This window comes from Jaculus jaculus, chromosome 23 (genome assembly GCF_020740685.1).
Source record: "Jaculus jaculus isolate mJacJac1 chromosome 23, mJacJac1.mat.Y.cur, whole genome shotgun sequence".
Classification (NCBI taxonomy): Eukaryota; Metazoa; Chordata; class Mammalia; order Rodentia; family Dipodidae; genus Jaculus; species Jaculus jaculus.
Genome location: NC_059124.1, coordinates 10,511,421 through 10,537,550, shown reverse-complemented (window position 1 = coordinate 10,537,550; position 26,130 = coordinate 10,511,421). Strand labels below are relative to the sequence as shown.

At 43.4% G+C, this 26,130-nt stretch overlaps 1 protein-coding gene across 1 annotated transcript; it reads right to left on the bottom strand.

The window, feature by feature from the left end:
- Positions 1-4,839: 4,839 nt before the first annotated feature.
- Positions 4,840-25,255, bottom strand: Necap1 (NECAP endocytosis associated 1). The gene is made up of 8 exons (XM_004668647.2): positions 25,117-25,255; positions 18,925-19,025; positions 18,703-18,807; positions 15,922-16,003; positions 14,415-14,523; positions 13,330-13,513; positions 6,762-6,864; positions 4,840-6,457 (listed from the first exon to the last, which is right to left on the bottom strand). The coding sequence occupies exons 1-8, from the start codon at positions 25,209-25,211 to the stop codon at positions 6,409-6,411; spliced, it is 828 nt and encodes a 275-aa protein (XP_004668704.1). The 5' UTR covers positions 25,212-25,255; the 3' UTR covers positions 4,840-6,408.
- Between the last annotated feature and the right edge of the window lie 875 nt (positions 25,256-26,130).

The following is a 26,130-nucleotide window of genomic DNA, read 5'->3' as shown; positions in this document are numbered from 1 at the left end:
GAATTAACTGAGGTCCTTTGGCTTTGCACGTAAACACCTTAACCACTACGACATCTCTCCAGTCCCATAAGCTACTCTCGGCTGGGTGATTTCTACTAGCAATGTGAAACTGACTCTAACACCCAACTTCAGCAATTTTCCCTGAGCTTATAAGTTAAAACAAAAGTGGATACTTGCATATGGGTTTAGGTCAGTCATATTTTTTTAGAATTTAGGAGTGTCCTCGATGTCTACACAGAGGGTGGTCCTCAGGCTAGAAGAGAGCTCAGCACTCATACGCAATGACTCAAGTCCTCTGTAAGGTCTGCATGTCCCATGCAGAAGTGACCAGGTAACTCACATGCTTGTCAGGTGCCTCATTTTTCTATCACACAGAGATTCCCTGGATCTTTATGGCATTTGCTTTTACCTGGAAGTTAAGGAACTTAGTAAATTACAAGAGAAATGACCTCTGAATCTAACTTTTCATGTTAGAATGTACAAAGCAAGAAAGTTCAAGATAGTTTCCCGCCATCTCAAAATTGTCATAGTAGTACAATGGTTTGGTAGCTGTTTGCACTAAGACATAGAAACTGCAATGAAAATGCAGACTGTGTTTCACATTATAGAGCACAATCGATTTGAACAAAGTTGGAGAAAATTGACAAAACTCCTAACAAAATAGCTACTAGTTATGAAGTGTACTGACACACATCATCTGAACAGGGTAATTCAAACACACATTAGAAACAAGAGAGTGCACTTTTTTTGCTGCTAGTTTGAGAACAGAATGTCAACAAACCCACACTCTTTGTGTCAAATATGATATTTTACCATCATTATCTTGTGGAACTTAGTAAATTACAAGAGAAATGACCTCAGAATCTAACTTGTTCTGTTAGAATATATAAAGCAGTAAATTTCAACATGGTTTCCCTCCAAGTCAAAATTGTCACAGTAACGAAATTGTTTGGTAGTCGCTTGCTCTAAGACATAGAAAATTTCGATGAAAACACAGATTTTGTTTCATATCATAGAGTAACTATAATTGTTTACAACAAAGTTGGAGAAACTCCTAAGAAAATAGCCGCTAGCTATGAAGTTCACTGACACACATCATCTAAATGGGGTAATTCATACACATATTAGAAACAAGAAAGCACACTGCTTTTTCACTGTTACTTTTAGAAAAGAATCTCAACAAACAAATCCACACTCCTTGTTGTCAAATAATATGAAATTTTACCATCATTATCTTGTGAAACTTAGTAAATTACAGGAGAAATGACCTTGGAATCTAACTTGTATTTGAATGTACAAAGCAACAGTTTTCAGTGCCAGAGATGGGATACCTTCCTGAGTTGTTGGCCAGGGAGGTCCCTGTTGCCTCCAAACATTACAGGCTATTGCCAAGGTCCTTGTGTTCCCACAAAAAACAGATATTAAGACCCTATTGTTGAAGACTCCACATGCCTAGGCTGAAAGGTCACTGAGAAAACAAGCTGTGGCTGGGCTGAAAACCTCCTCCTTGTAGACCAGCCGACTGAAATCTGGAAAAAGCTGTACTGCATACAGCCCTATGGAAAACAGAAATCATCAGTGGTGAAAACAGTGGACACTGGAAGCCTCAAGTTTGGCCAGACAGGCCAAAGGACTGAACGGGTGCAATAGTGGCATGTCTGCTTTGGAGGAAATCAACTCCTCAGATGGCAGTGATCACTGAGATGACCCAAAAGGCAACATAGCGCTGAGAAGATGTGACGGAAGAGCGTCCAGTACAGAAATATCTCTATCACACCATCCAAGGCTCAGGGTTCACTGTGGAAGAGGTGGTGGAAAGAATGTAGGTGCCAAAGGAAGGGTACCACTCCTTATATAACTGTCCAGATAGAAACTGGTCTCTATATCCATGACCTCACAGTACCCAGCAATACCTTCAGAAGACCCTCATAATAGGAGGAAAAGATGATGACATCAAAATAAAATAGACTAAGCTGGGCGTGGTGGCACATGCCTTTAATCCCAGCACTTGGGAGGTAGAGGTAGGAGGATCCCCATCCTGAGACTATGTAGTGAATTACAGGTGAGCCTGAGGTAGAGTGAGACCCTATCCCAAAAAACAAGATAAAACAAAAAAGAAACAAGAAAACAACAACCCTGGGCTGGAGAGATGGCTCAGCAGTTAAAGGTGCTCATTTGCAAAACTTGACTCTGGGTTCACTTCCTCAGTACTCATGTAAAGCCAGGTACACAAAGTGGGGCATGCATCTCGAGTTCATTTATGAAGAAGAAAGTGGAAGAAAGTCCTGGCACACCCATACTCACACTCTGTATACACCCTCCCCCCGTTCAACTAAATAAAAATATTTAAAAAACAACAAAACAGCTAGTATGATGGTGCATGGCTTTAGCTCTAGCACTTAGGAGGCTGAGGTAGGGTACAGAGTTTGAGGCCAGCCTGAGACCAATTCCAAGTCATTCAGGGGTTCAGGAAAGATCTTGAACCCTAAACCCTAGGTCCATATCTCCTTTTTTAAAATTGAGAATGTCTATACTTAACTATGATAATTCCCTCCCCTCCCTCACTTTCCCCTTCACAACTCCACTATCCATCGTATTCTCTCCCTCCCTCCACTAGTCTCTATTATTTTATTATTATTATTTGCGGGGGGGGGGGGGTTCAAGGTAAGGTCTCAGTGTAGTTCAGGCTGACCTGGGATTCACTATGTAGTCTCAGGGTGGCCTTGTACTCAGTGATCCCCCTACTTCTGCCTCCCAAGTGCTGGGATTAAAGGCATGCACCACCATGGCCAGCTAAATCTTTCCTTTTCTTTTTTCTTTTTGTGAGTTAGGGTCCCATGTAGCCCAAGGTAGCCCTGAATTCAATATATAGCCTAGGCTGGCCATAAAGTCCTTATCCTTCTGCTTCCACCCTCCACATGCTGGAATGACAGGCCTAATTCACCATGCCCAGGTTAACATTGCCAATTCTGTTTTTACACAAAAAGAAGGGAGGGTATTGGTTACCTATTACTGTTTAGCAAATTGCTGTCTTGGAATTCACTACGTAGTCTCAGAGTAGCCTCAAACTCATGGCAATCCTACCTCTGCCTCCCAAGTGCTGGGATTAAAGGCATGTGCCACCACCCCCAACGATTCCACCAGCTAGTTTTATGGTTTTGCTGTAGTTTCAATGTGTGGCCCCAAAGACTCAGGTGTTTTGTTAAAACTGAGTTTGCAGCTCAGTCTCTTAACAAGCAGACTCCTACTACAGGGGGGAAGGGCCGGGGAAGAGGGAAACCTACCACTGGGAGTGGATATGATGCCAGCCAAAAGGTGTTGTAGTCAGCTTCACGCCACTGGGATGAGCCTCCAAACCAGACATGGTTAACGGGAGGAACGGGATTTACTGAAGCTTGCAGATCCAGAAGTTCCGTAATGGCAGAAGCTGGGTCTCTTTCAGGGGTCCACACAGAGAGAAATACCACTACTGGCACCATAAGCAAGCACACTTCAGGAACCCACGGCAGAGTTCATACACTGCTTATCTTTAGGCTGGATTTCTGGATCTGTCCCCAAACACACCTTAGGGCTGGGCCCTAGGACCCACCCAGTGATACCAAGTTACAAACTTGAATAAAACTTCTGACTCTATTGAGGGACATCCATCCAAATACCACAGGTGTGGAGAGAAGCACTGAGCTTGGGTTCACACTTGTGGCTTGTTGGCATTAACTGGGTGGTGGTTTTTCTCTCTTTTTAGATCTGTGAAAGTGAGCCAGCTTCTTCCACTACTGATGGGACTTACCCTGCTCTGTAAGCTTGAAATAAATCCCTTCCTCCCATAAACTGTCTGGTTGACTTGTCCTACATTGTGGAACTGACTACAACAGTTTTCCTATGTTGTCATGTTGCCAGTTATCAGCAGTTTGTGTCAATTTCAACTACTTCAGCATTTCTTACAAAGCAGAACCCACATTATTCTGACTCATCTCTGATAATCAAGACCTTTTTTCATTTCTTAATCTACAACTGGCTAGTTCTAGCTTTCATTGAACCCTTTCTTTTCTGCTGATGGTCAGTTTTAGTATATGAAAGATAGTCTTAGTAAATTGAGGCTAATTAACTGTACCAGAAAGTAACATTCATTTACTGTAATAGGAACTGTGTTGGTTTAGAACCCTATACACAGAAGTCTACACTTTTTTGCAGTATTTATTTACTTATTTGCAAGCAAAGAAAGAGAAAGAATGGATGCCCTATGTCTCTTGCCATTCTAAACAAACTCCAAATGCAATTGTCACCTTGTGCATCTGACTTTACATGGTACTGAGGAATTACCCCTAGGCAAGCAGACCTTTCAAGCAAGCCACCTTTAACCACTAAGCCATCTCTCCGAAGCCCTAGGCTGTATTTGTTTTTTAAGTTTTTTAATTTATTTATTTCCAAGCACAGAAAAGACAGAATGAGAGAGGGACAGAATACCAGGGTTCTCGCCACTGCAAACAAACTACAGACACATACTCTACTTTGTGCAACCTGGCTTTATGTGTGTACTGGAGAATTGAAACCAACCTTTCAGGCTTTGCAAGGAAGTGCCTTTACCACTGAGCCATCTCCCAGCCCTGAAGTGATTCTTTTAAAAAAGGCCTGTTTCTTGAAAAACAGCAAGTACACATATCCTTTTACTTACTATCGAGTCTTTTGCACTGAGTCAGTTAAATTAAAAAGGTAATTAAACAGACAATTTGGACTTGAGAATATAGCTCAACAGAGAAGTGCTTCCCTAGCATGCATTAAGCCTAGGTTCAATTAACAGTAGTGATGACGTGGAAAAAGATAAAAAAAAAAACAAAACAGTATTTTTCTATATTTTAATTACCATTATTGCACCAGTACAACATATACTTTATATACATATATCTTAAACTTCATATTCAATTTTACACAATTCAAATACATAATATATTATCATCTTAAGAATACAAAGCACACAACATGGAGGAAGATTGAGAAACTAGGCGTCCCAGTAGTTAATTACTAGTAATTCACAGACTTTTAGTGTGTTAATTGGAATTTTGAAATGTCCTACCACGGCTCTGCAATAATAGAGCTGCCTGAAAAGGAAGGCAATGAAAAACACAATGGACCCAAAACTAACTTTTAGAAAAAGTTAGAAAGAAATACAGGAGAAATAATTTATTTGAAACTAAATATAGGCCCTCTTCAGCCAGAATGTACATATACAAATAGGTAAGGAAGAATGTGTATCTTCCTATTTCATCCTCAAATTTGCCCATTAACAAGCAAAACAGATACTACCCATTCATCTGAGGAGGGGGACTCTTCACAGCATTTTAAAAGAAGTGGGGTGGGGCAGAGGGAAAGGAGTGAGACAACAATTTTATAGTTAAGACTTAATATAGCCTAGCTGATGGATAAAGGCCTGGGGATAAAACCTGTCACAATAAAGCTGTGGCTCTCCAGCTTCCTTCATACATGACAAATAAACAAGAGCAGCTTTCAATGAAGAGCTAGATGGACTGAAAATGCAATGTTTGCAGAAAGGAATTAGATAACCAGACAGCAAGGCAGTATGGGCACTGAATGAGTTAAGTGCTTTCAACCTCTGTGTTCCACAGACCAGGGTAAAAACATGGAACTCTTCAACTTTAGGTCAGCTAAAGGATAATATAAATCAATGCTGTGCTTCAAATATAGCAACTACATGGAGTTGCAAGATATTAAATACTTCTATAGGCTGTTTAACTTAGAAAGCACAGCCTCTTGAGCCTCCTTCATCCCAGAAACACCCACTGTGTCTAAGATGATGAACTATTCAACAAACAGAATGGAGGTGCCACAGACGACCCTCTTATCATAGGAAAAGACGTGAACACACAAGAGGGCAACAGAGCCTCATTCAGCACTGGTTGTAAGCTAAGACTGCTAGAGCCTGATGGAGGTCTTACAAGACACCCAGGACAGGCCCTTCTCCAAACCTACCCTCAAAACTCTCACTCTGAGGTCACTCTATTTTTGAAATTTTAGATTAATGGAGAAGTTTCAAGGTTTTTGTGTCCCCTGAAATTGCCAAATATGGCTTCACCAAGAGGCACACAATTCATGAGATGATTACAAGTTCAAGAACTGAAAAGGATACAGAAAATTTTTAGATACCAGAGGTCATTGGCCCTTTTGAACTCTGCATGGTCAGCCACAGTGTGGTAAGCCCCTGCCTTGTTTATGAGCAGGAATAACAGATACTCTCTTGGCTGCACAGTAAGTAACAACAAAGGTGACAAAAATCAGCTTGAATGCAGTGGAGAAGCTAAGAAAAAGATTGTCCATTTGTGTTAGTTCCTAACTTCCCTCATAGCATGGTGCCCCCAGGGTCATTTTTATTCAAGTCTGTCCTGCCAATGAAATTCAAAACTGGACCCAGTTGGATGGCTGTGGTGCCTGATTTGGAACAGAGCTGAAAGACAGAAAGACAGAAAGCCAAAGGCCTATTAGGATAACTACTCCATTCTTTACTTGATTCTAACTGTTGTCAAGAACTTCTAAAAGCACTTGACAGTAATTTTACTTACCAAGACCTGAACTATCCCCCTCAAACCTTATCCCACAACTCACACTATTACAACATTCCTACATTTCCTTATCTAGAATTCCTACTGAAGACTTCACATGACATAAATCCCTGATCTAAGCTGAATCTGATGACACATTTCCTACACTTTACACACTGAGATAGATGTTGGAAACTTTGTGGCCACTACCTGGATGCAGTGCTGAATTCTCCCCACAAGTCACTGCTTGCAGAAACTGGAGCTGGTACTGGAGCCGTGACAGGGGCAGGAGAATCCAAATCTAACAGGATATCTGAACATAAGGTAAGAGGCAGAAAGAGAGAAAAGGAAGTAAGAAAAAGCTTGCAAGTTACAAGGTATGTTCACTCGCAAATATATACAGGTCACAGCAGCTTTAGTTCTATTGTCTATTAGTCAAGAAAGTTGGGGCTGGGGGAAAAGCAGACATTCTTCCTTGGGTGATAGTTAAAAACACTGTGGTAAGAAATCCTGCTGGAGCTGAGCTGAAAATGTCTTCCATGTAGACCAAAAGCCACACTGCATGCAGCTCAAGGGGAGAGAGAGAAATCACCAGTGAAGATACTCAACAGTGGACACTGCAACCCTTATATTTGGCCAGCCAGGCCAAATGAGCCAACGGGTGCAATAGTAGCACATCTGTTATGGGGGAAACCAACTGCCTTCTAATTGTACTGGAGGCATGCTCCATGGGAGGGAATACATCCCTGATACTGAAAACCTACAAATGGGTAGTCATGAGCCCTAGGGATATAATGTCTGCTGCTCTCTGGCTAAAAGCATATACTGTGCTCACCAAACTGCCCAGTAAGCACTTCTCTTAATGTTCATATCCATATATTAATGCTACTCTCACTTTTGGTTAGAGAACCTCCTCTTTTCAGATGGCAGTGACCTTGGGATGACTAAGAATGCATCATGGTGCTTGGAAGAAGTGACAAAGGAGTGCTCAGCACTGCAATATCTCTATCATGCCTTCCAAGGCTCAGGGTCCATTATGGAAGAGGTGGCGGAAAGAATGTAAGACCCAAAGGAAAGGTAGGACTCCTTACAACGTGCGTCCCCCAGACACAAAATGGCCTGGATATCCATGACATCACAGTACCTGACATTACCTACACAAGACCATCATAACAGGAGGAAAAGATGATGACATCAAAATAAAACAGACACTGATTGAGAGGGAGAGGGGATATGATGGAGAGTGGAGCTTCAAAAGGGAAAGTGGGGGGAGGGAGGGAATTAACATGAGATACTGTTTATAATTATGGAAGTTGTCAATAAAAAATAAAAATTAAAAAAATTGTAAATATCTATCAGAGTATACTACTCAGCCATATTAAAAGAGAAGAGAGAGACACTAATTGGGTATGGCGACTCATACCTTTAATCCTAACATCTGGGAAGCAGAGATATGAAAACTGCTGTGAATTCGAGGCCAGCCAGGAACTACAGAGTGAGTTCCAGGATGGTCTGAGCTAATGCGAGACTCTACTTCAGAAAAACTAAAAAAGAACAAAACATTCTTATAAACAACTGGGGCCGGGCATGGTGGCACATGCCTTTAATCCCAGCACTGGAGAGGCAGAGGTAGAACAATCGTCATGAGTTCGAGGCCATCCTGAGACTACATAGTTAATTCCAAGTCAGTCTGGGCCACAGTGAGACCCTACCTCCAAAAAACAAAACAATAAAAACTTTTGAGGACGATCTAACTGCCACATCTGTCAGCTCACTGATCACCAGGGAAGGGTGTTACCGTCCTGCCTCACTGCTCCATGTCCACGTGCATCCCCCCTGAAGCTGCGTGCTCAGTGGAAGAGAACAACCTTGCCTTAATAGAAGAGGACCAGTCTTAGGTTGAGGATATATGAGAAGCTGTGGTCCCCTGCAAGAACAGCCAAACAAGTTTGCAAGAAAAAGTTGGATGAAAGCTGGGTGTGGTGGTGCACGCCTTTAATCCCATCATTGGGGAGGCAGAGGTAGGAGGATCGCTGTGAGTTCGAGGCCACCTTGAGACTATGTAGTGAATTCCAGGCCAGCCTGAGCTACAGTGAGACCCTACCTGGGGGGGAGGACAGAAAAGGTTGGATGAATCTTAAGAGAATTATGCTAAGCATTTTTTTTAAAAGCCAATCCTTAGGGCTGGAGGGATGGCTTAGCGGTTAAGACGTTTGCCTGCAAAAGGGGGCACATTCATCTGGAGTTTGTTTGCAGTGGCTGAGGCCCTGGCTCGCTTTCTCTTTCCCTCCCTTTCAATAAATAAATAACTTTAAAAAAAAAAAAAAAAGCTAATCCTTAAGTTACTGACTGAATGATCTCATTTATATAACACTCCTGAAATTTATGCAGGGGACTGAAAAGATGGCTCAGTACTTAAAGGCACTTGCTTGCAAAGTTCCCAGAACGTATGTAAAGCCAGATACACAAAGTGGCGCCCGAATCTGGAGTTTGTTTGCAGTGGCAAGAGGCCCTAGCCCACCCATATTCATTCTCTCTTTCTCCCCCTTGGCAAATAAATAATTTTTTAAAAATTAGACTACAATGCTCAGTGTGGTGATGCACACCTTTAATCCCAGCACTTGGGAAGCAGAGGTAATAAGATTGCCATGAGATCAAGGACACCCTGAGAGTACATAGTGAATTTCAGGTCAGCCTGAGCTAGAATGAAACCCTACTTCGGGTAAAAAAAAAATTAGGCTACAGAGATGGATTAGTGGTTAAGATATTTGCGTGTGTAAAGCCTAATGTCCCCGGTTCAGTTCCTCAGTGCCCAAGTAAAGCCAGATGGATAAAGTGAAGCATGCATCTGGAATTGGTTTGCAACAGCTGGAGGCCCTGGCAGGCCCATTCTCTGTCAGTCCCTCCCTGGCCCCTCCTCTCACCTCTCTCTGCTTGCAAATAAATAAATATCAGGGGGAAAAAGAGGAAAGGCCAGGACTGCTGACTGCATTGGAGACTTTTCTCTAAGTTCCTGGTCAGCTGTGTGTGTGCTTCTAAGTTGCCCTGTCCTGGCTCAGCCTACAGTTGCATTTCATGAAGAAAGCACTGTTCCAGCCTGTGAGAACCAAGCCCTGCATCTTCCTTCAGCTTGAGAGACTTTGTTTAAAAGTCTGTTGTGGGCTTCATCTGCAGCCCTGCTGAGGCCCTGCCATCAGCACCACTTCTTTCCTTTCCTGGTCTTTCTTCCTCTTGTATTTTTGTATATATTAAATTGTACCTCACCAGGTAAAAGGTTCAGATTATTTGTTTGAATCTATAATCTTAGATAAAAAGTAGACTGTTAAGAAAAGAAGAGAAAAGAAAACAAAAGAAGACATAAATTTATACAAAGAGCAAATCAGTGATTAAGAGTCAAGGATGGGGCTCGCTCTTTGATCACTTGAGAACTTATAGCTGTGGGTGAGTTTTTCCCTCAGCTGAGCCTGGACTGGCTCGGCCTAGGCTCTAGCCCAGGCCCAGTTGGGAGGGTACCCTAGCCTTTACTCTCCGCATAGGTTCCTTTTCTCCTCTAGCTCCCCACGTGCCAGGAGCTCCTTGAACTTTCATTTCTCTTTTCTTTCCATGCTTTCTCCCCAGATCCTGGGCTCTACATGGTATACTTCTCTTTTCCCCACTTTATTTCCCCTTACCTCCCAGCTTTCCCCTTCCCGCAGGCCTTTGTAAAATCTGAATAAAATGTGGTATTAGAAAAAAAAAGTCAGCACTCGGGAGGCAGAGGTAGGAGGATCGCCGTGAGTTCAAGGCCACCCTGAGACTACAGAGTTAATTCCAGGTCAGCCTGGACCAGAGTGAGACCCTACCTCGAAAAACAAAACAAAACAAAACAAAAAAAAAGTCAAGGAGTGGGGAAGAAAAGCTAGAAGGGAGATGGGTGTGAATGTAAAAGGGTAATACAAAGGATCCTTACAGTGACAGAACTATTCTACAGCCTACTGACTATGATGGTGAATCCATAACACCACAATAAAATTGCATAAAGAGACACATGTATATACATGTCCACATAAATGAGAATACTATTAAATAAGATCAGAAGATGAGGGCTGGAGAAATAGCTTAGTGGTTAAGGCACTTGCTAGCAAAGCCTAAGGACCCAGGTTTGATTCTCCAGTACCCATATAAGCCAGATGCACAAGGTGACACATGCATCTAGAATTCGTTTGCAGTGGCTGGAGGCCTTGATATGCGCTCGATTTTTCTCTCTCTCTCTCTGTCTCTCTCTCTGCCTCATTCTCTCTCAAATAAATAAACAGAAATTCCTAAAAACAAAACAAAACAAAAAAAAACTTTTAGATTAGAAGATGCCCGAAGACATAGCTCAGCAGCTAAAGGAACCTGCTTGCAAAGTATGACAGCCTGGTTTCAATTCCCTAACCAGATGCAGAGTAGCGCATGTGTCTGGTGTTTATTTGCAGTGACAGAAGGCCTTGGCATGCCCATACTCACTCTGTGTCTGCTTATTTCTCTCTCTCTCCCAAATAAACAAATTTTTAAAGATGGTTTCACCAGCCATGGTGGTACACACCTTCAATCCCAGCACTCGGGAGGGAAGAGGACTGCTGTGAATTGAAGGCCACCCTGAATTCTAGGTCAGCCTGGGCTACATACAGTCAGACCCTACCTTGAAAAAACAAAAACAAAAAAAGATGGTTTCAGTGTCAATTTTATGACTGTAATATTCAACAACAGTTTGGTAAGATGTCACTACTGAGGGATACTCAATTAAGAGCACACACAAATTTCATTATTTTTTTGCACTGGTTTGTTTTGGTTTGGTTTCTGAGACAGGGTCTCACATAGTCCATGTTAGCCTTGAGCATGCTATTTACTTAAGATGGCCTCGAACTCCTGATCTTCCTCTATCCCCAAAGTGCTAGGATTATAGGTGTACACCAGTATACTCAGCTCCTTTCCTTATTTCTTGTAACTGCATATGAATCTACAATTACCTCAAAAGAAAATTTGGGGTGGGGGGCCGGAAAGAAGGCTCAGTGTTTAAAGGTTCTTGCATGCAAGCCTGATGGCCCAGGTTCAGTTCCCCAGTACCCTTATAAAGCCAGACACACAAAGTGGTGCATGAATCTGGAATTCCTCTGCAGATGGATCACAGGTTGAAGTTGCTTGTTTACAAAACTATTGGCCTATGTTCAATTCATTATCATCCATGTAAAGCCAAACAGAAAGTGGCACAAGTGTCTGGCTTTCATTTGCTGTAGCAGGAGACTCTGGCACAACACATACACAAATAAATAATAAATAATTGTGTGTCCAGCACTCAGGAGGCAGAGGTAGGAGGATCACTATGAGTTCAAGGCCAGCCTGGAGCCACAGAATAAGTTTCAGGTCAGCCTGTGGTAAAGACCTTACCTTTAAAAAAACAAGGAGGAAAAAATATGTGTGTGTGTGGTGGCACACACCTATAATCTCCACACGTGGGAAGTGAGAAGGAAAACAGGTAGATTAGGAATTCAAAATCATCTTTCGCTACAGTTAGTTCAAAGATAGTTTGGCTCCCTCCAGACATAAAATGGCCTGGATATCCATGACCTCACAGTGCCTGACACTACCTACACAAGACCATCGTTAAGAGGAGGAAAAGATCATGACATCAAAATAAAGGAGAGACTGATTGAGATGGGGAGGGGATATGATGGAGAATGGAATTTCAAAGGGGAAAGTGGGGGAAGGGAGGGTATTACCATGGGATATTTTTTATAATCATGGAAGATGTTATAAGAATTGAGAAAAAAATAAAAAATAGAAAAACTTCTCTCCATTTTGGTTTTCTAACTACAAAATGAGAATGTTACATGACCTTGGTTTCTAAAACATTAAAGTGATTTTACCAAAAAAGATGCTGTTTACATTCCTTTCCTTATAATAGCTGTGTTCATTAAAACCTGACTATTTCACTATATGTAAATTGCATTCCACTTTAAAAACAAAAGCACTACCAAAATAAAAAATTGGTTTGAGCTACATAAGACAATGTCTCAAAAAATAATAATTTTTAAAATAACAAGTTACATTTTGATCTAAGTACCAAAGCCATACCATCACCTCAGTCCATCTGACTCACATGCCTTCTAGCATCTAACCATAAACAATAAAGAAATACTTTTTTTTTTTTGTTTTTTTGTTTTTTTGAGGGAGGGTTTCACTCTAGGCCAAGCCAACCTGGAATTCAATATGGAGTCTCAGGGCGGCCTTGAACTCAAGCCTATTCTCTTACCTCTGCCTCCCGAGTGCTGGGATTAAAGGCGTGCGCCGCCACACCTGGCTATCTCTTTTAAACGTTTTTATTTATTTACTTAAAAGAGAGAAATATGTATGAGCATACTAGGGTCTCCTGCCACCAGAAATTACAACAAATTCTAGATACATGTGTTACTTTGTGCACTTGGCTTTGCCTAGGTACTGTGGAACTGAACTCAGGCCAGCAGGTTTTGCAAGAACCTTTAACCACGTAGCCAGCTCCCCAGCCTGGAAACAGTCTTCTTTTTTAAGACTTAGAGAGGCAATAGCATGTCCTTCCCCTACCATCTGCCTCTTCCTTCCTTCCTTTCTTTCCTTCTTTCTTTCTCTCTAATAAATAAATAAAATATTTATTTTAAAAACTGATTCCTTTAGCAGAATCACCTTGTCAGTCCCCAAAAGCAACTTCCTAGCAGAAAACATCAACATTCCTTGGCAAACCATAACATGAGATTTTTCACAGTTAAAAGTCTGGATTTACCTGCATCATTACCTCCATGGTTAGATTTTGGAATGGGTGGTGGAGTGACATGATTGCTGATGGGAGCTGAGGAAGATGGTGGGAGAATGGTAACTTTGCCTCCAGGTGGTGGTGGGAGTAAGCTTAGGCCCCCAGCCCCTGAAGTCCTGGGTTTAGAAGCACCTCCTTTCTTGGTTGTAATGTTCTACAAAAGAAGAAAGAATCAAAAAAGAAGAAATATGAATGGAGGGCACAGACTTGTAGAATAATAGAAAAATGTTATTGCTTTAAAAATCATATTCACAAGCTGGACGTGGTGGCACATGCCTTTAATCCCAGCCCTTGGCAGAGGTAGGAGGTTCACTGTGAGTTCAAGGCCTCCCTGAGACTACACGAATTCCAGATCAGCCTGGGCTAGAGTAAGACCCTACCTCAAAAACCAAAAAAATTAATTAATTAAAGCCAGGCATGGTGGCACATGACTTTAATCTCAGCTCTTGGGAGGCAGAGGTAGAAGGACTGCTGAGAGTTCAAGACCAGCTTGAGACTACATGGTGAATTCCAGGTTAGCCTGAGATAGAGCAAGACCCTACCTCAAACAACCTACCTTGAAAAAATAAAAAATAACAACAACAAAAATATCATATTCACAGTCAAGTGTGGTGGCTGTAGTGGCACACCTCTTTAATCCCAGCACTCAAGAAGCAAAAGTACGAGGATCGCCGTGAGTTCGGGACCAGCCTGAGACTACATAGTGAATTCCTGGTCAGCCTGAGCTAGAGTAAGACATTACCTCAAACAAACAAACAAAATCTTTAATCCCAGTACTTGGGAGGCACAGAGGATGATTACTGTGAATTCAAGGCCACCCTAAGACTACATAGTGAATTCCAGGTCAGCCTGGGCCAGTTGAGACACTACCACAAGGGGAAAACAATCACATTCACAGCCAGGCGTGGTAGTGCACACCTTTAATCCCATACTCAGACGACTGAGGCAGAAGGACGGCCTTGACTTCAAGGCCAGCCTTGGCTGCTGACTGAATTCGAGGCCAGCATGGGCTAGAGTAAGATGCTAATTTAAGGAAAAAAAAAACCAATACTCACCCCAATACTCAATTTGATGGTCTGTCCTTCCTTGAAGCCTAGATCCAACTTAGGACGATTATCCATGTCCTGAGATTCTTTGGAAATCTCAGATTCCTGTTTGACCCACCTTTGGAAAAAGTAAATTATCTGAGTTTGGAATTCCCTGAAAGCAACAACTAACACACAAATCTAGATCTATTTAGAAAACAGAAGAAGAGACTATTAAAAAAAAAAGATATTTAAGATATTTAAAAAAAAAAGCCAAAACAGGCAAACCTGGGTGAGGCCCCAGAAGGAATGCATACTAGACGCCCCAAAAGGAGGCATTCTGCACTATGCCCAGCCCCATGGGTGAGGGCTGCCACAACGTGGATGTGTTACTTGGTTCTTATGTTACACCCTGTGCTGAGAGGTTTTCTACCACTTCAGAGATTCATGAGCCAGGAGAAAAGTATGCCTGGGTGAGGTAAGAAGTGATGACGTTACACGGTGGTCTTCACCATAGCTGTGCCAAAGTTAGGTGGATTGAAGAAACACAGACACAAAACACATTAGCTACACAACAAAAATTTGGCACACAGCTCTCCACAAACAGGCCCACTGTTACTGTATGCCTCCCCCTCCTATCTAAAAAGGAAGGGTAAATTGTCCAATGGCATAAACAAAAGCATTACCACAGGTCACTGTACAAGGTCCTTAAAATATATTACAGACCGTACAGAAAGGAAATTGGGCCGACACAAGGGCAAGGAAGCAAGTAACCTGAGGTCATAATGAACTACATTACTAAAGAGCCCCAAGTAGCGCCATGACAGACTTTAAAGATATTAATAGGCCTAAGTTTCTGTTTCCCTGCAGGGCCCAAATTACTGATACAGCACTTTGCAGTTACTGGGAGAAACAACCGCAAGCTGCTCAGAACCCAAAATAATCCCTGTAATGGGCCAATCAAAAAGGACCAAGTAGCAGGGCGTGGTGGCGCACGCCTTTAATCCCAGCACAGGAAGGAGAATCACCACGAGTTCGAATCCACCCTGAGGCTCCATAGTGAATTCCAGGTCAGCCTGGGCTAGAGTGAGACCCTACCTCAAAAAAAAAAAAAAAAAAAAAAAAAAAGGACCAAGTAGATGTTAAACGTCCCTGTGGCTGTTGCAACTATAGATAAGTTTGCTTAAGGTTCCTCAGCTACTATGTGACCAATCAGCTTGCAACATATATGCTCTTGCTAAATGTCAACCAATCATGTAACTGCTACATTGGAAATTCCCCTTTTCTTTGTTTGAAACTAATAAAAGCTCCACCCAGATGCCATTCGGGGCTCTGCATTAGTAAAGTCTGGAGCCCGAGCTTAAGCCCAAAATAAAGCTCTTTGCTGTTGCATACATGTCTGACTCTCTTGGTGGTCTTTGGAGACTCCGTGATCTGGGCATAATAATTACTAAATAGGTAAGTGACAAGAGACAACTCATTCATTGGAGAAGCAGCATTCCTGTAATTACTGAACCAATAAAGACAAACCACTCACTTGAAGTGATCCTGTAAGGAAACATTAAAGTCAAAAGCATCTCCCCGATCTGTGAAGCCGATGCCAATAAATGCACTGCGCCCTGTGACAAGAAGAGTGAAGAAGTTCAGATTGTGTTCTCTACGACTCCTCCTAACCTAATTAAAGCACCTCAGTTTCCTTAACTACATGGATTCTGTGAAGTGTTTCCTCATAGGTGATGAGATGAACAGGTTCAGAGTGTGTTCTCTACAACCCCTCCTAACCTAGTGAAAGCACCTTGATTTCCTTAACTACACGGTGTCTGTGAAGTGTTTCCTCATAGGTGATGAGATGAACAGGTTGAGTATGTTCTCTACGACTCCTCCTAACCTAATGAAAGCACCTTGGTTTCCTTAACTACAAGAAGTCTGTGAAGTGTTTCCTCATAGGTGATGAGATGAAGAGGTTCAGAGTGTGTTCTCTACAACTCCTCCTAACCTAGTGAAAGCACCTTGGTTTCCTTAACTACATGGTGTCTGTGAAGTGTTTCCTCATAGGTGATGAGATGAACAGGTTCAGAGTGAATAGGTTCAGAGTATGTTCTCTACAACTCCTCCTAACCTAATGAAAGTACCTCAGTTTCCTTAACTACATGAAGTCTGTGAAGTGTTTCCCCATAGGTGATGAGATGAAGAGGTTCAGAGTGTGTTCTCCACAACTCCTCCTAACCTAAAGAAAGTACATCGAAGCCGGGCGTGGTGGTGCACGCCTTTAATCCCAGCACTCGGGAGGCAGAGGTAGGAGGATCGCCGAGAGTTCGAGGCCACCCTGAGACTACATAGTGAATTCCAGGTCAGCCTGAGCCAGAGTGAGACCCTAACTCGAAAAACCAAAAAAAAAAAAAAAAAGAAAGTACATCAGCTTCCTTAACTACATGGAGTCTGTGAAGTGTTTCCCCATAGGTGATGAGATGAAGAGGTTCAGAGTGTGTTCTCCACAACTCCTCCTAACCCAATGAAAGCATATCAGCTTCCTTAACTACATGAAGTCTGTGAAGTGTTTCCTCATAGGTGAGGTGTCAACAAATTCTGCCACAGCATTAGTTTATAAATGGCATTAGTGAAATAGAGTCCATCAAATTGGCCTCACAGCAAACGTAGCTTTCACTGTGCAACAGCAAAACTGAGTAACTGCAATAGAGACAACTTGCTCAAGATACTTATGGCTCTGCATTATATATGAGACATATTATATATACCTACATACACACATAAACATACTACAAGATCTTTGGCTACCTGCCTCTACTTTAAGCCATGGAGCTGTGACTGAGAATTACTGCTTTAGAAATGGATGATTCAAGAAGGTCCCACAAAAAAATAATAATAATAAAATAATAATGAGCATAAAGTGTTCTTTGTTAAGTATGCATCTTGGCTTTTTTTTTTGTTACTGTTTTGAGGTAGGGTCTTGTTATAGCCCAGGCTGACCTGGTGGCCTTGAACTCACAGTGATTCTCCTCCTACCTCTGCCTCCCAAGTGCTGGAGTTAAAGGTGTGCGTCACCACACCCAGCTTACATCTTGTTTTAATGCCTATGTATTACCACCATATCTTGAACTTAAGTTCATATCTATTACAAATAACATGTTAATCCTCCTTTAATACCTACAGTAAGTTTGAAAAGGATAGAAGAAAAACTTAAGTCAACAAAAGTAAGATAAATGGGCCGGGTGTGGTGGCACACACTTTTAATCCCAGCATTGGGGAGGGAGAGGTAGGAGGATTGCCATGAGTTCGAGGCCACCCTCAGATTACATAGTGAATTCCAGGTCAACCTGGGCCAGAGTAAGACCCTACCTCAATAAACAAAAAACAAAAAAAAAAAAGTAAGAGAAATGCAATTAGGACACAATTTTATTAAAGTTCACTGACTGTTTTCCTAACCTTATCCCATCAAAAATTCCACTGGGTTGTGGAGAGATGGCTTAATGGTAAGGCATTTGCCTGCAAAGCCAAAGAACCCAGGTCTGATTCCCCAGAATCCACGTAAGGCAGAAGCACAAAGTGGCGCATGCATCTGGAGTTCGCTTACAGTGGCTAAACGCCTTGGCACATCCATTCTTTTTCTCTCCCTCTCTAAAATAACATTAAAAAAATTAAAAGAATAAAATAAATTACCAGATCCAGGCTGGAGAGATGACTTAACATTTAAGACTTTTGCCTGTGAAGCCTAAGGACCCAGGTTTGACTCAGCAGTACCCATGTGCTATATACATGTGTTTGGAATTCATTTGCAATGGCTAAAGGCCCTGGCACACCCATTTAATTTTCTCTCTCTCTCCTCCTTCCTTCCTCCCTCCAATAAATAAATAAACAAAATACATATATTTTTAAATTCCAGATCAGGACTTGAGAAATGGCTTAGCATTTAAGGTTTCTACCTGCAAAGCCAAAGGACTCAGGTTTGATTTGCCAGGGCCCATGTAAACCATATGCACAAGATGGCGCATGCATTTGGAGTTTGTTTGCAGTGACTGGAGGCCCTGGAGTGACTATGCTCTATCTCTATCTGCCTCTCAAGCTCTCTCAAATAAATAAATAAATAAATAAATAAACCTGGGTGTGTTGGCACATGCCTTTAATCCCAGCACTTGGGAGGTGGGAGGCAAAGGTAGGAGGATTGCCATTGCCATGAGTTCAAGGCCACCATGAGACTACATAGTTAATTCCAGGTCAGCTTGTGCTGGAGTGAGACCCTACCTTGAAATCCTCACCCCCCCCCAAAAAACCCTCAATTTAAAAATTCCAAATCCCTTACCAGTACCATCCTGGATGCGGATTACAAAGTAGCGGCTAGAATCTGCCACTGTCTCCACAGCTATACCGGGATACTGGTCTACTGGTGCCTGAGCAAAAAGCTCCCCTGACAGACAAGAAAAAAAAAAAACCTCTATGAGCAAAGGAAGCAAGCATGAACTCTGAACAGTTGTTTCCATTCCAGTTACACTTTGAAGTACATTCAGGGTCATCTGCACTTTACCTGAAACTTTATCTTCGAGTTTAATGTAGGCTGTCTTCCCTTTTGAAGTGATTCGGAGGCGACCAGTCCAATCAGGCTGGTCTAATTTCCAATCAGATGCCCTAGGACAGGAAAACAGGAAGCCTCAGACATGAGCTATATTTCCTGAACATAATAAAGACTACCAAGAATCATTAACTATATTTCTAGTTCTCTTTCCTGAACTGCCTATTCTATCTATTAAATAATTACCAGTAATCATGATATTCTTAGATAGTTCATGCTACATAAAGTCACAATGTTTATACTGGACAACTTTAATCATCTAATCAGTATCAATAAAAATATGTAAAATATAAATAAAAACAATCAAACATTTAAATTTTGGGGAGCTTGGGATGTAGCTCAGTGATAGACCACTTGCCAAACATACTTGAGAGCCCTTATAATCCAGCACAAAAAAAACACAACTAAAATACAATTTCTAATGATGACACCATTTTTATCATTGTAAATGATGCTACCAAATGAAATTTTTTCTTATTACTAAGGTAACAACATCTGAGGGCTGGAGAGATGGCTTAGTGGTTAAAGCATATGCCTGCAAAGCCTAAGGACCCATGTTAAACTCTCCAGATCCCACGTATGCCTGAGGCAAGCACAAGGTCACACTTGCCCACTAAATGTCGCAAGTATCTGGAGTTCGACTGCAGTAGCTGAGGCACTACCGTGCCAATTCTCTCTCTCTAAAAAAACAAAAAATTTAACTACCTGACAAAACATCTATAACAGAAATCTAGCTGGGCGTAGTGGCACACGCCTTTAATCCCAGCACTCAGGAGACAGAGGTAGGAGGATCACTGAGAGTTCAAGGCCACCCTGAGAGTACAGAGTGAAGTCCAGGTCAGCCTGAGCCTAGAGTGAGACCCTACCTTGAAAAACCAAAAACAAACAAACAAACCCGCCAAAAGGGGAAAATCTTTCACACATTACTAACCATGTTATTATCTTTCATTGGTTAAAATATTCAACCAACATTTACAGTATTTATTAAGTGGCAGGCACTATGCTAGATGCTTAGGACACAACAGCAATCCAGGAGTCTTCCCTCAATAGGTTTACATTCCAATAGAAGACAGACAGTAAAAAGGGAACATAAGTAGTAACATAATTAGCACCTTAGGTTATAAATTCAAGGCAAAAAGAAAATGTGAAGCTAAGCATGGTAGCAAAAGCCTTTAATACCAGCACTTCACTCAGGAGACAATGGTAGGAGGAGCACTGTGAGTTCGAGGCCAGCCTGGGGCTGCAGAATGAGTTCCAGGTCAGCCTGGACTACAGTGAGGCCCTAACTTGGAGTGTGGTGGGGAGAGGGGATGGATGTGGAGGCTGGTAACTCTGGGAGGACAGTGAAAGATGAAATAGGCTACAGGATTCAAGAGGGTACTAAGGGGGCCAATGACGTAGCTCAGTGGTAGAATGCTTACCTACCACACACCAGGTCAATTACTAGTATCACGGAAAACAAAGTCAGGGTAGGCCTCACAAAAGTGAAATATAGCCAGGTGTGGTGGCATATACCTTTAATCCCAGCACTCAGGAGGCCAAGGTAGAAGGATCACTGTGAGTTCAAGGGAAGCCTGAGACTACACAGTGAATTCCAGGTCAGCCTGGGCTACAGCAGAAAGACCCTACCCTGGGTGGGTGGGGAGAGTGAAATGTGAGCAGCAAGGAAATGGAGCACAAGTGAGGAGGGTGTACACATGGTGAGCAGAAAGGTGCTGAGAGGAGAGCTTACTTGGCATGTCTGAGGGCAGCCAGGAAGCCGAAGGGAGCCGCTGTTGTAGAGCAGAGTAAAAGTGGCAGAGGAACAGGGCAGACCAGGACTTGCACGACAGCAAAGAACTTCAGTTTTTATGGTGAGTGAAGACGGCACATCAGACTGTCGACAAATGAGAGTCCCTTCCCCTTTATATTTTAAAAGAATAATTTCTTCTTGTGGAGAAGAGATGCAGGGGAATGACAGCTGAAGCAGGAGGATTAGCTTAAAAACTACTACAACTGTGCTAGGAGAGCCATGGTGATGACTTGAAAGAGCATGAATACAGGTGGCTAACCTTATTGCTAGACTGACATGCTTGAGTTGCAAGGACCCTGAGGAATCAAGCTGAAGCTGAGCTAAAACCTCCTCCCTATACACCAGCTGACAGAAAGCTAGAAACAGCTACATTGCACAGCACTATGGAAGACAGAAATCATCAGTGGAGATAATCAAGAGTGTACACTGCAAGCCTTAAGTTTGGCCAGCCAGGCTAAATAACCCAACAGATGCAACAACAGCAGTCTGTTAAGGGGGAAACCAATTGCCCTCTAATCGGACTGGAGGCCTGCTCTATGGGAGGGAATACATGCCTAGTATTGAAAACCTAGTCAAAAGCCTATGGTAGGGGAGGTAATGAGCTCTAGGGTTGTAATGCCTGCTGGTGTCTGGCTAAATGCATAAATTATGCTCACCAAACTGCACTGTAAGCACTTTTCTTAATGCTCATACCCATATAGTAATGCTTCTCTCACTTTTAGTTAGAGAAGCTTCTTTCCACATGGTGGTGACCACTGGGATCACCCAAAAGGCAACATACTGCTGAGATGTGACAGATGTTCAGTACTGAAACATCTCTATAATACCCTCTAATACTCAGTTCTATCGCAGAAGAGGTGACAGAAAGAATGTAAGAGCCAGCCTGGCATGGTGGCGCACGCCTTTAATCCCAGCACTCAGGAAGCAGAGGTAGGGACTGTTGAGTTGGAGGCCACCCTGAGACTACATTGTAAATTCCAGGTCAGCCTGAGCTAATGCAAGATTCTGCCTCGAAAAACCAAAAAATAAAAAAATAATAAAATAAGAGGCTAATTGAGACAATGAAGAGTGGATTTATGAAGGGGAAAGTGGGGAAGGAGAGAGAATTATCATGGTTTATTGTCTATAATGATGGAAGTTGTCAATAAAAAAAGTTTTAAGGTCTGGAGAGATGGCTTAGCAGTTAAGGCATTTGCTAGTTAAAGCCAAAGGACCTCGGTTCGATTCCCCAGGACCCACATAAGCCAGATACACAAGGTGGCACAAGCATCTATAGTTTGTTTGTAGTGGCTGGAGGCCCTAGAGCACCTGTTCAGGCATGGTGGCATATGCCTTTAATCCCAGCACTTGGAAGGCAGAGGTTGAAGGATAAAAATGAGTTCAAGGCCACCCTAAGACTATAGTGAATTCCGGGTCATCTTGGGCTAGCCCGAGATCCTATCTGGGGGGGGGGGGCACAAATAAATAAATAAAAGATAAAAGAGGGCTGGAGAAATGATTTAGTGGTTAAGGTGCTTGCCTTAGAAGCCTAAGGACCCAAATTCATCTCTCCAGACTCCATGTCAACGAGACACACAAAAGGTGAGGCAATGGCAAGGTCACGCACATGGACACTAGGTAGCGCAAGCATCTGGAGTTTGAGTGCAGTGACTAAGGCCCCTGTGCACCATTCTCTCTCTTTCTAAAATAAATGAATAAATAAAAATAAAAAAGATCAGCACTTGAGAGGCAGTGGTAGGAGAATCACTGTGAGTTCGAGGCCACGCTGAAACTATATAGTGAATCCCAGGCCAGCCTGGGCCAGAACGGAACCCTACCTTGAAAAAACAAAAAACAAACAAAAATCCTCAAGGTGCAATTCCTCCTATCCTTGCCTCCCCACCCCCACCAAAAAAAGAAAAACTCAAGGTGCAGAGCCTGAGTAAACAACTGGACAATGACTGAGATAAAGAAGGCAGGATGGACACTGTAGCTCATGCCTAAAATCATCCTAACACTCAAGGGGCTGTGAGTTTGAAGCCTGCCCAGGTTACAGAATGAATTCCAGGTCAGCCTGGGCTAGAATGAGACCCTATCTCAAAAAACCAAACAAATAAAAATAAAAAAGTATAGCTGTGTTTGCATGAACTTAATATGTATGACCAATTTACTAAAACAGCACATTCTGATTTGTTTTACTAGGAGTATTAAAAAGGACAAATTAGGGCTGGAGAGATAGATGCCTTAGCAGTTAAGGTGTTTGTCTACAAAGCCAAAGGACCCTGGTTCGATTCCCCAGGACCCACGTTAGCCAAATGCACAAGGATCACAGCCTAGAGTTCGTTTGCAGTGGCTGAAGGCCCTGTCGCGCCCATTCTCTCCCTCTCCCCCCGACTCCCTCTTTCTCGCAAAATTAATAAATAAAATGGATTTTTTTTAAAAAAAAGGTCAAATTATAAGCTATTAACAATTGCCCTCTTAAGAGCTTGAAGACTGGGCTAGAAGGATGGCTCAATGGGTAAAAACACTTGCTGCACAAGCAAGTGACTTGAATTTACCCAATCGCAGCGCACCTGTAGCAAGATGGGGGGTGGAGACAGGAGACTGCACTGGAGCCTGACCACCAGCTAGCCTGGCATATGCAGCAGTGAAGCAGCCCTGCCTGTAACCCAGCACAAGGTTGAGGACCAACATCTCAAGCTGTCCTCTAACCTTCACACACTCAGGCTCTGCGTGTATATGTGAGTGTGTGGGAGAGAGAAAGGGAAGGAAATATAAAAAATAAGCCAGGAGTGGTGGTACACAATGGAGGTAGGAGAATTGCTGTGAGTTCAAGGACAGCCTGAGACTACATAGTGAGTTCCAAGTAAGTCTGTTAATCTGGGCTAGAGTGAGACTCCACCCCAAAAAACCAAAAGCAGTGCTGGAGAGATGGCTTCACAGTTAAGGCACTTGCTTATAAAGCCTAAGAACCCAGGTTAGATTCCCCAGGACACATATAAGCCAGATGCACAAGGAGGTGTGTCCATTCTCACTCTCACGACTTCTCTTGGTCTCTAATAAAGAAAAATAAACTAACTAAAATAAAAATAAAAGAACCTAAAGACTGCCCAGTGTAGTGATGCATATTTAAAATTCCAACACTTGGTAGCCAAAGGCAGGGGATCATGAGCTTGAGTCCTGCCTGGGCTAAAAACACATGTTTGAAGACAAGAAAAGTGACCATAAATGATCTAAATGAGTTTAACAAGGTTGTAAGCACAATGCTATAAAGAGGATGGAAACATTACTGAAGTTTTTTTTTTCCCTTTTGTTTTCACAGTGCTGAAGAGTGAACCCAGAGCCATGGGCACGCTAGGCAAGCACTTCACTGCCACTACACCCCAGTCCCGGCAGGGGTTTTGAACACAGCTGCTGAAGACAAATCCTCGTAGGACATTTTCTTCCCTCTTGTTGTTCTACCCCCAAGTATCTCAATCTGCTCAAAACAACATTCTAGAGGTGCCCATCTACTAACTTTGTAATGGGTCATTACCTATGCTAGTTATAACGCTGAGTTACTCTTAAGTATGAATGGAAAACACAAGGAACAAGCCTGCTGCATGTATTTCTTTGTACAGGTACTATTTTGTGGTGGCTTTCTTGGTTTGTTTTGTTTTCCGGGATAGGGTGTCCACTGTAGCTCAGGGTGACCTGGAACTCACTACGTAGTCTCAGGGTGGCTTTGAACTCACTGCAATCCTCTTACCTCTGCCTCCAGAGTGCTGGGATTAAAGGCGTGCGGCACCACGCCCGGCTTTTAACTTAGTTTTTAACATGCACATTTTCTTTCAATTCCATAGCGTCTTCCATCCTCACACCCTCACAAAATCGCTGGATTACAAGGTGGTCGGTTAGGTCCTACAGAGAAAATGCTGAGCTAACTGAACAAGAAAACGGACTGCGGGAGGGAGGGCGGAAGGAAAGGTAGTCGGAAAACACCGTAGACTAATAAAACCCAAAGAAGACCATAATGGAAAGGAACAAGAGGAAGCCGGGTCTTACTGCTGCCCACTGCGGGTAAGGGTGGGCGAGGAGACTGACCGCAGGGTCAGCAACAAGATCGTCCCAGCAGTGGCCAGCGGACCGTTTGGGCTCAAGGGTGCTCGGCGTGCGGTGCGCTGAGCGCGGCCTCAGGTCGCGGGCGCCCACAGACGGGGCCCAGCATGACTGGGCACGGGAGACCCGGCGGGCGGCGCGTCACGAACGAGAGCCCGCAAGGCTTCCAGCCGTGCAGAGCAGAAGCGGCGCGGGGACCGGCAACGCAGGGAAGCGGCGGCCAGCCCCGCCCGAACAGGGAGGCCGCGGAGGCCGCGCCGCAGCGCCTCGCCTGGTACCTGTAGCCGCGGTTGGAGGCCCGCGGCGGAATCCGGTAGACGCTGACGTCGGGCTTCACACACAGCACGGACTCGTACTCCAGCTCGGCCGCCATCTTGAGCCCGCTCGCGCCCGCGGGCCGGCCGGGAGGGGCCGGAAGGAGGCGGGAGGGGCGGATCACTGACCCCGGAAGGGGCGGATCACTGACCCCGGAAGGGGCGGGGCTCGCGACTCGAGACTGCTTCCGCCGCCGATTAGCTCTGGAGTGTGCCGGAGCCGGGCGGGCGCCGCCTGCTCGACCGCGTTGTGCGGGGACACTGGGGAACTTGGGGTGGGGAGCGTCGTGAGAGCGAGGTCTGCCTGGGCTAGAGCGAGACCGCACCGCGACAAGAAACCTCTTTGGGCTGGGGAAAATGGCTCTACCGTTACAGGTACCTGTTTGCAGAGCTTACAGCCATCGGTTTGCCTCCCCAGGACCCACGTAAATATAGATGCGCAAAGTGACGCATGCATCTGGGGTTAATTCGCAGCAGCAGAAGACCCTTGTACGCCTATATTCGCTCTCCTCACAAATAAAAGAAAAAACCGTTTTAAAATAAAAAATTCTTTGGCAGAAGAGATGGTTTAGCGATGAAGCATAAAGATTCCCCAGTACCCGCTTAAGCCACATGCACAAGGTGGCACGTGAAGTTTGTTTTCATTGGCTGCAGGCCCCGGAGCGCCCATTCTCTCTGCCTCTTTCTCTCTCCAAATAAATAAAATCCTTGCCCTGGATTATTGTCTAATTGCGCCTCTTTATCTCTCACTTTTCAGAATGGCATCTGTTTAAATTACTGACAATATTTATTTATAAACGTGTGGCCATGTCAGGCTACGTGTGTGTGTGTGTGTGGAGAGATCAGTTCGAGGGTCTCTCGCCTCTATGCTTGCACTGGAGACCCTGTTAACCACCGAGCCATTTCCCCACCCCCTTTTTTCTCTTGACAGACAAATCAGCTGTGTGCACTCTCTCAGGGTCACTCTATTTACAGTCC

Bases quoted from the DNA above. Each gene is read 5' to 3' on its own strand.
- Necap1 (XM_004668647.2), bottom strand. From the start codon at position 25,211: ATGGCGGCCGAGCTGGAGTACGAGTCCGTGCTGTGTGTGAAGCCCGAC. The intron at 18,808-18,924 runs GTAAAGTGCAGA...CTTGTCTGTCAG, and splicing joins ACTCGAAGATAAAGTTTCAG to GGGAGCTTTTTGCTCAGGCA. The intron at 16,004-18,702 runs GTAAGGGATTTG...TTCTTGTCACAG, and splicing joins CCGCATCCAGGATGGTACTG to GGCGCAGTGCATTTATTGGC.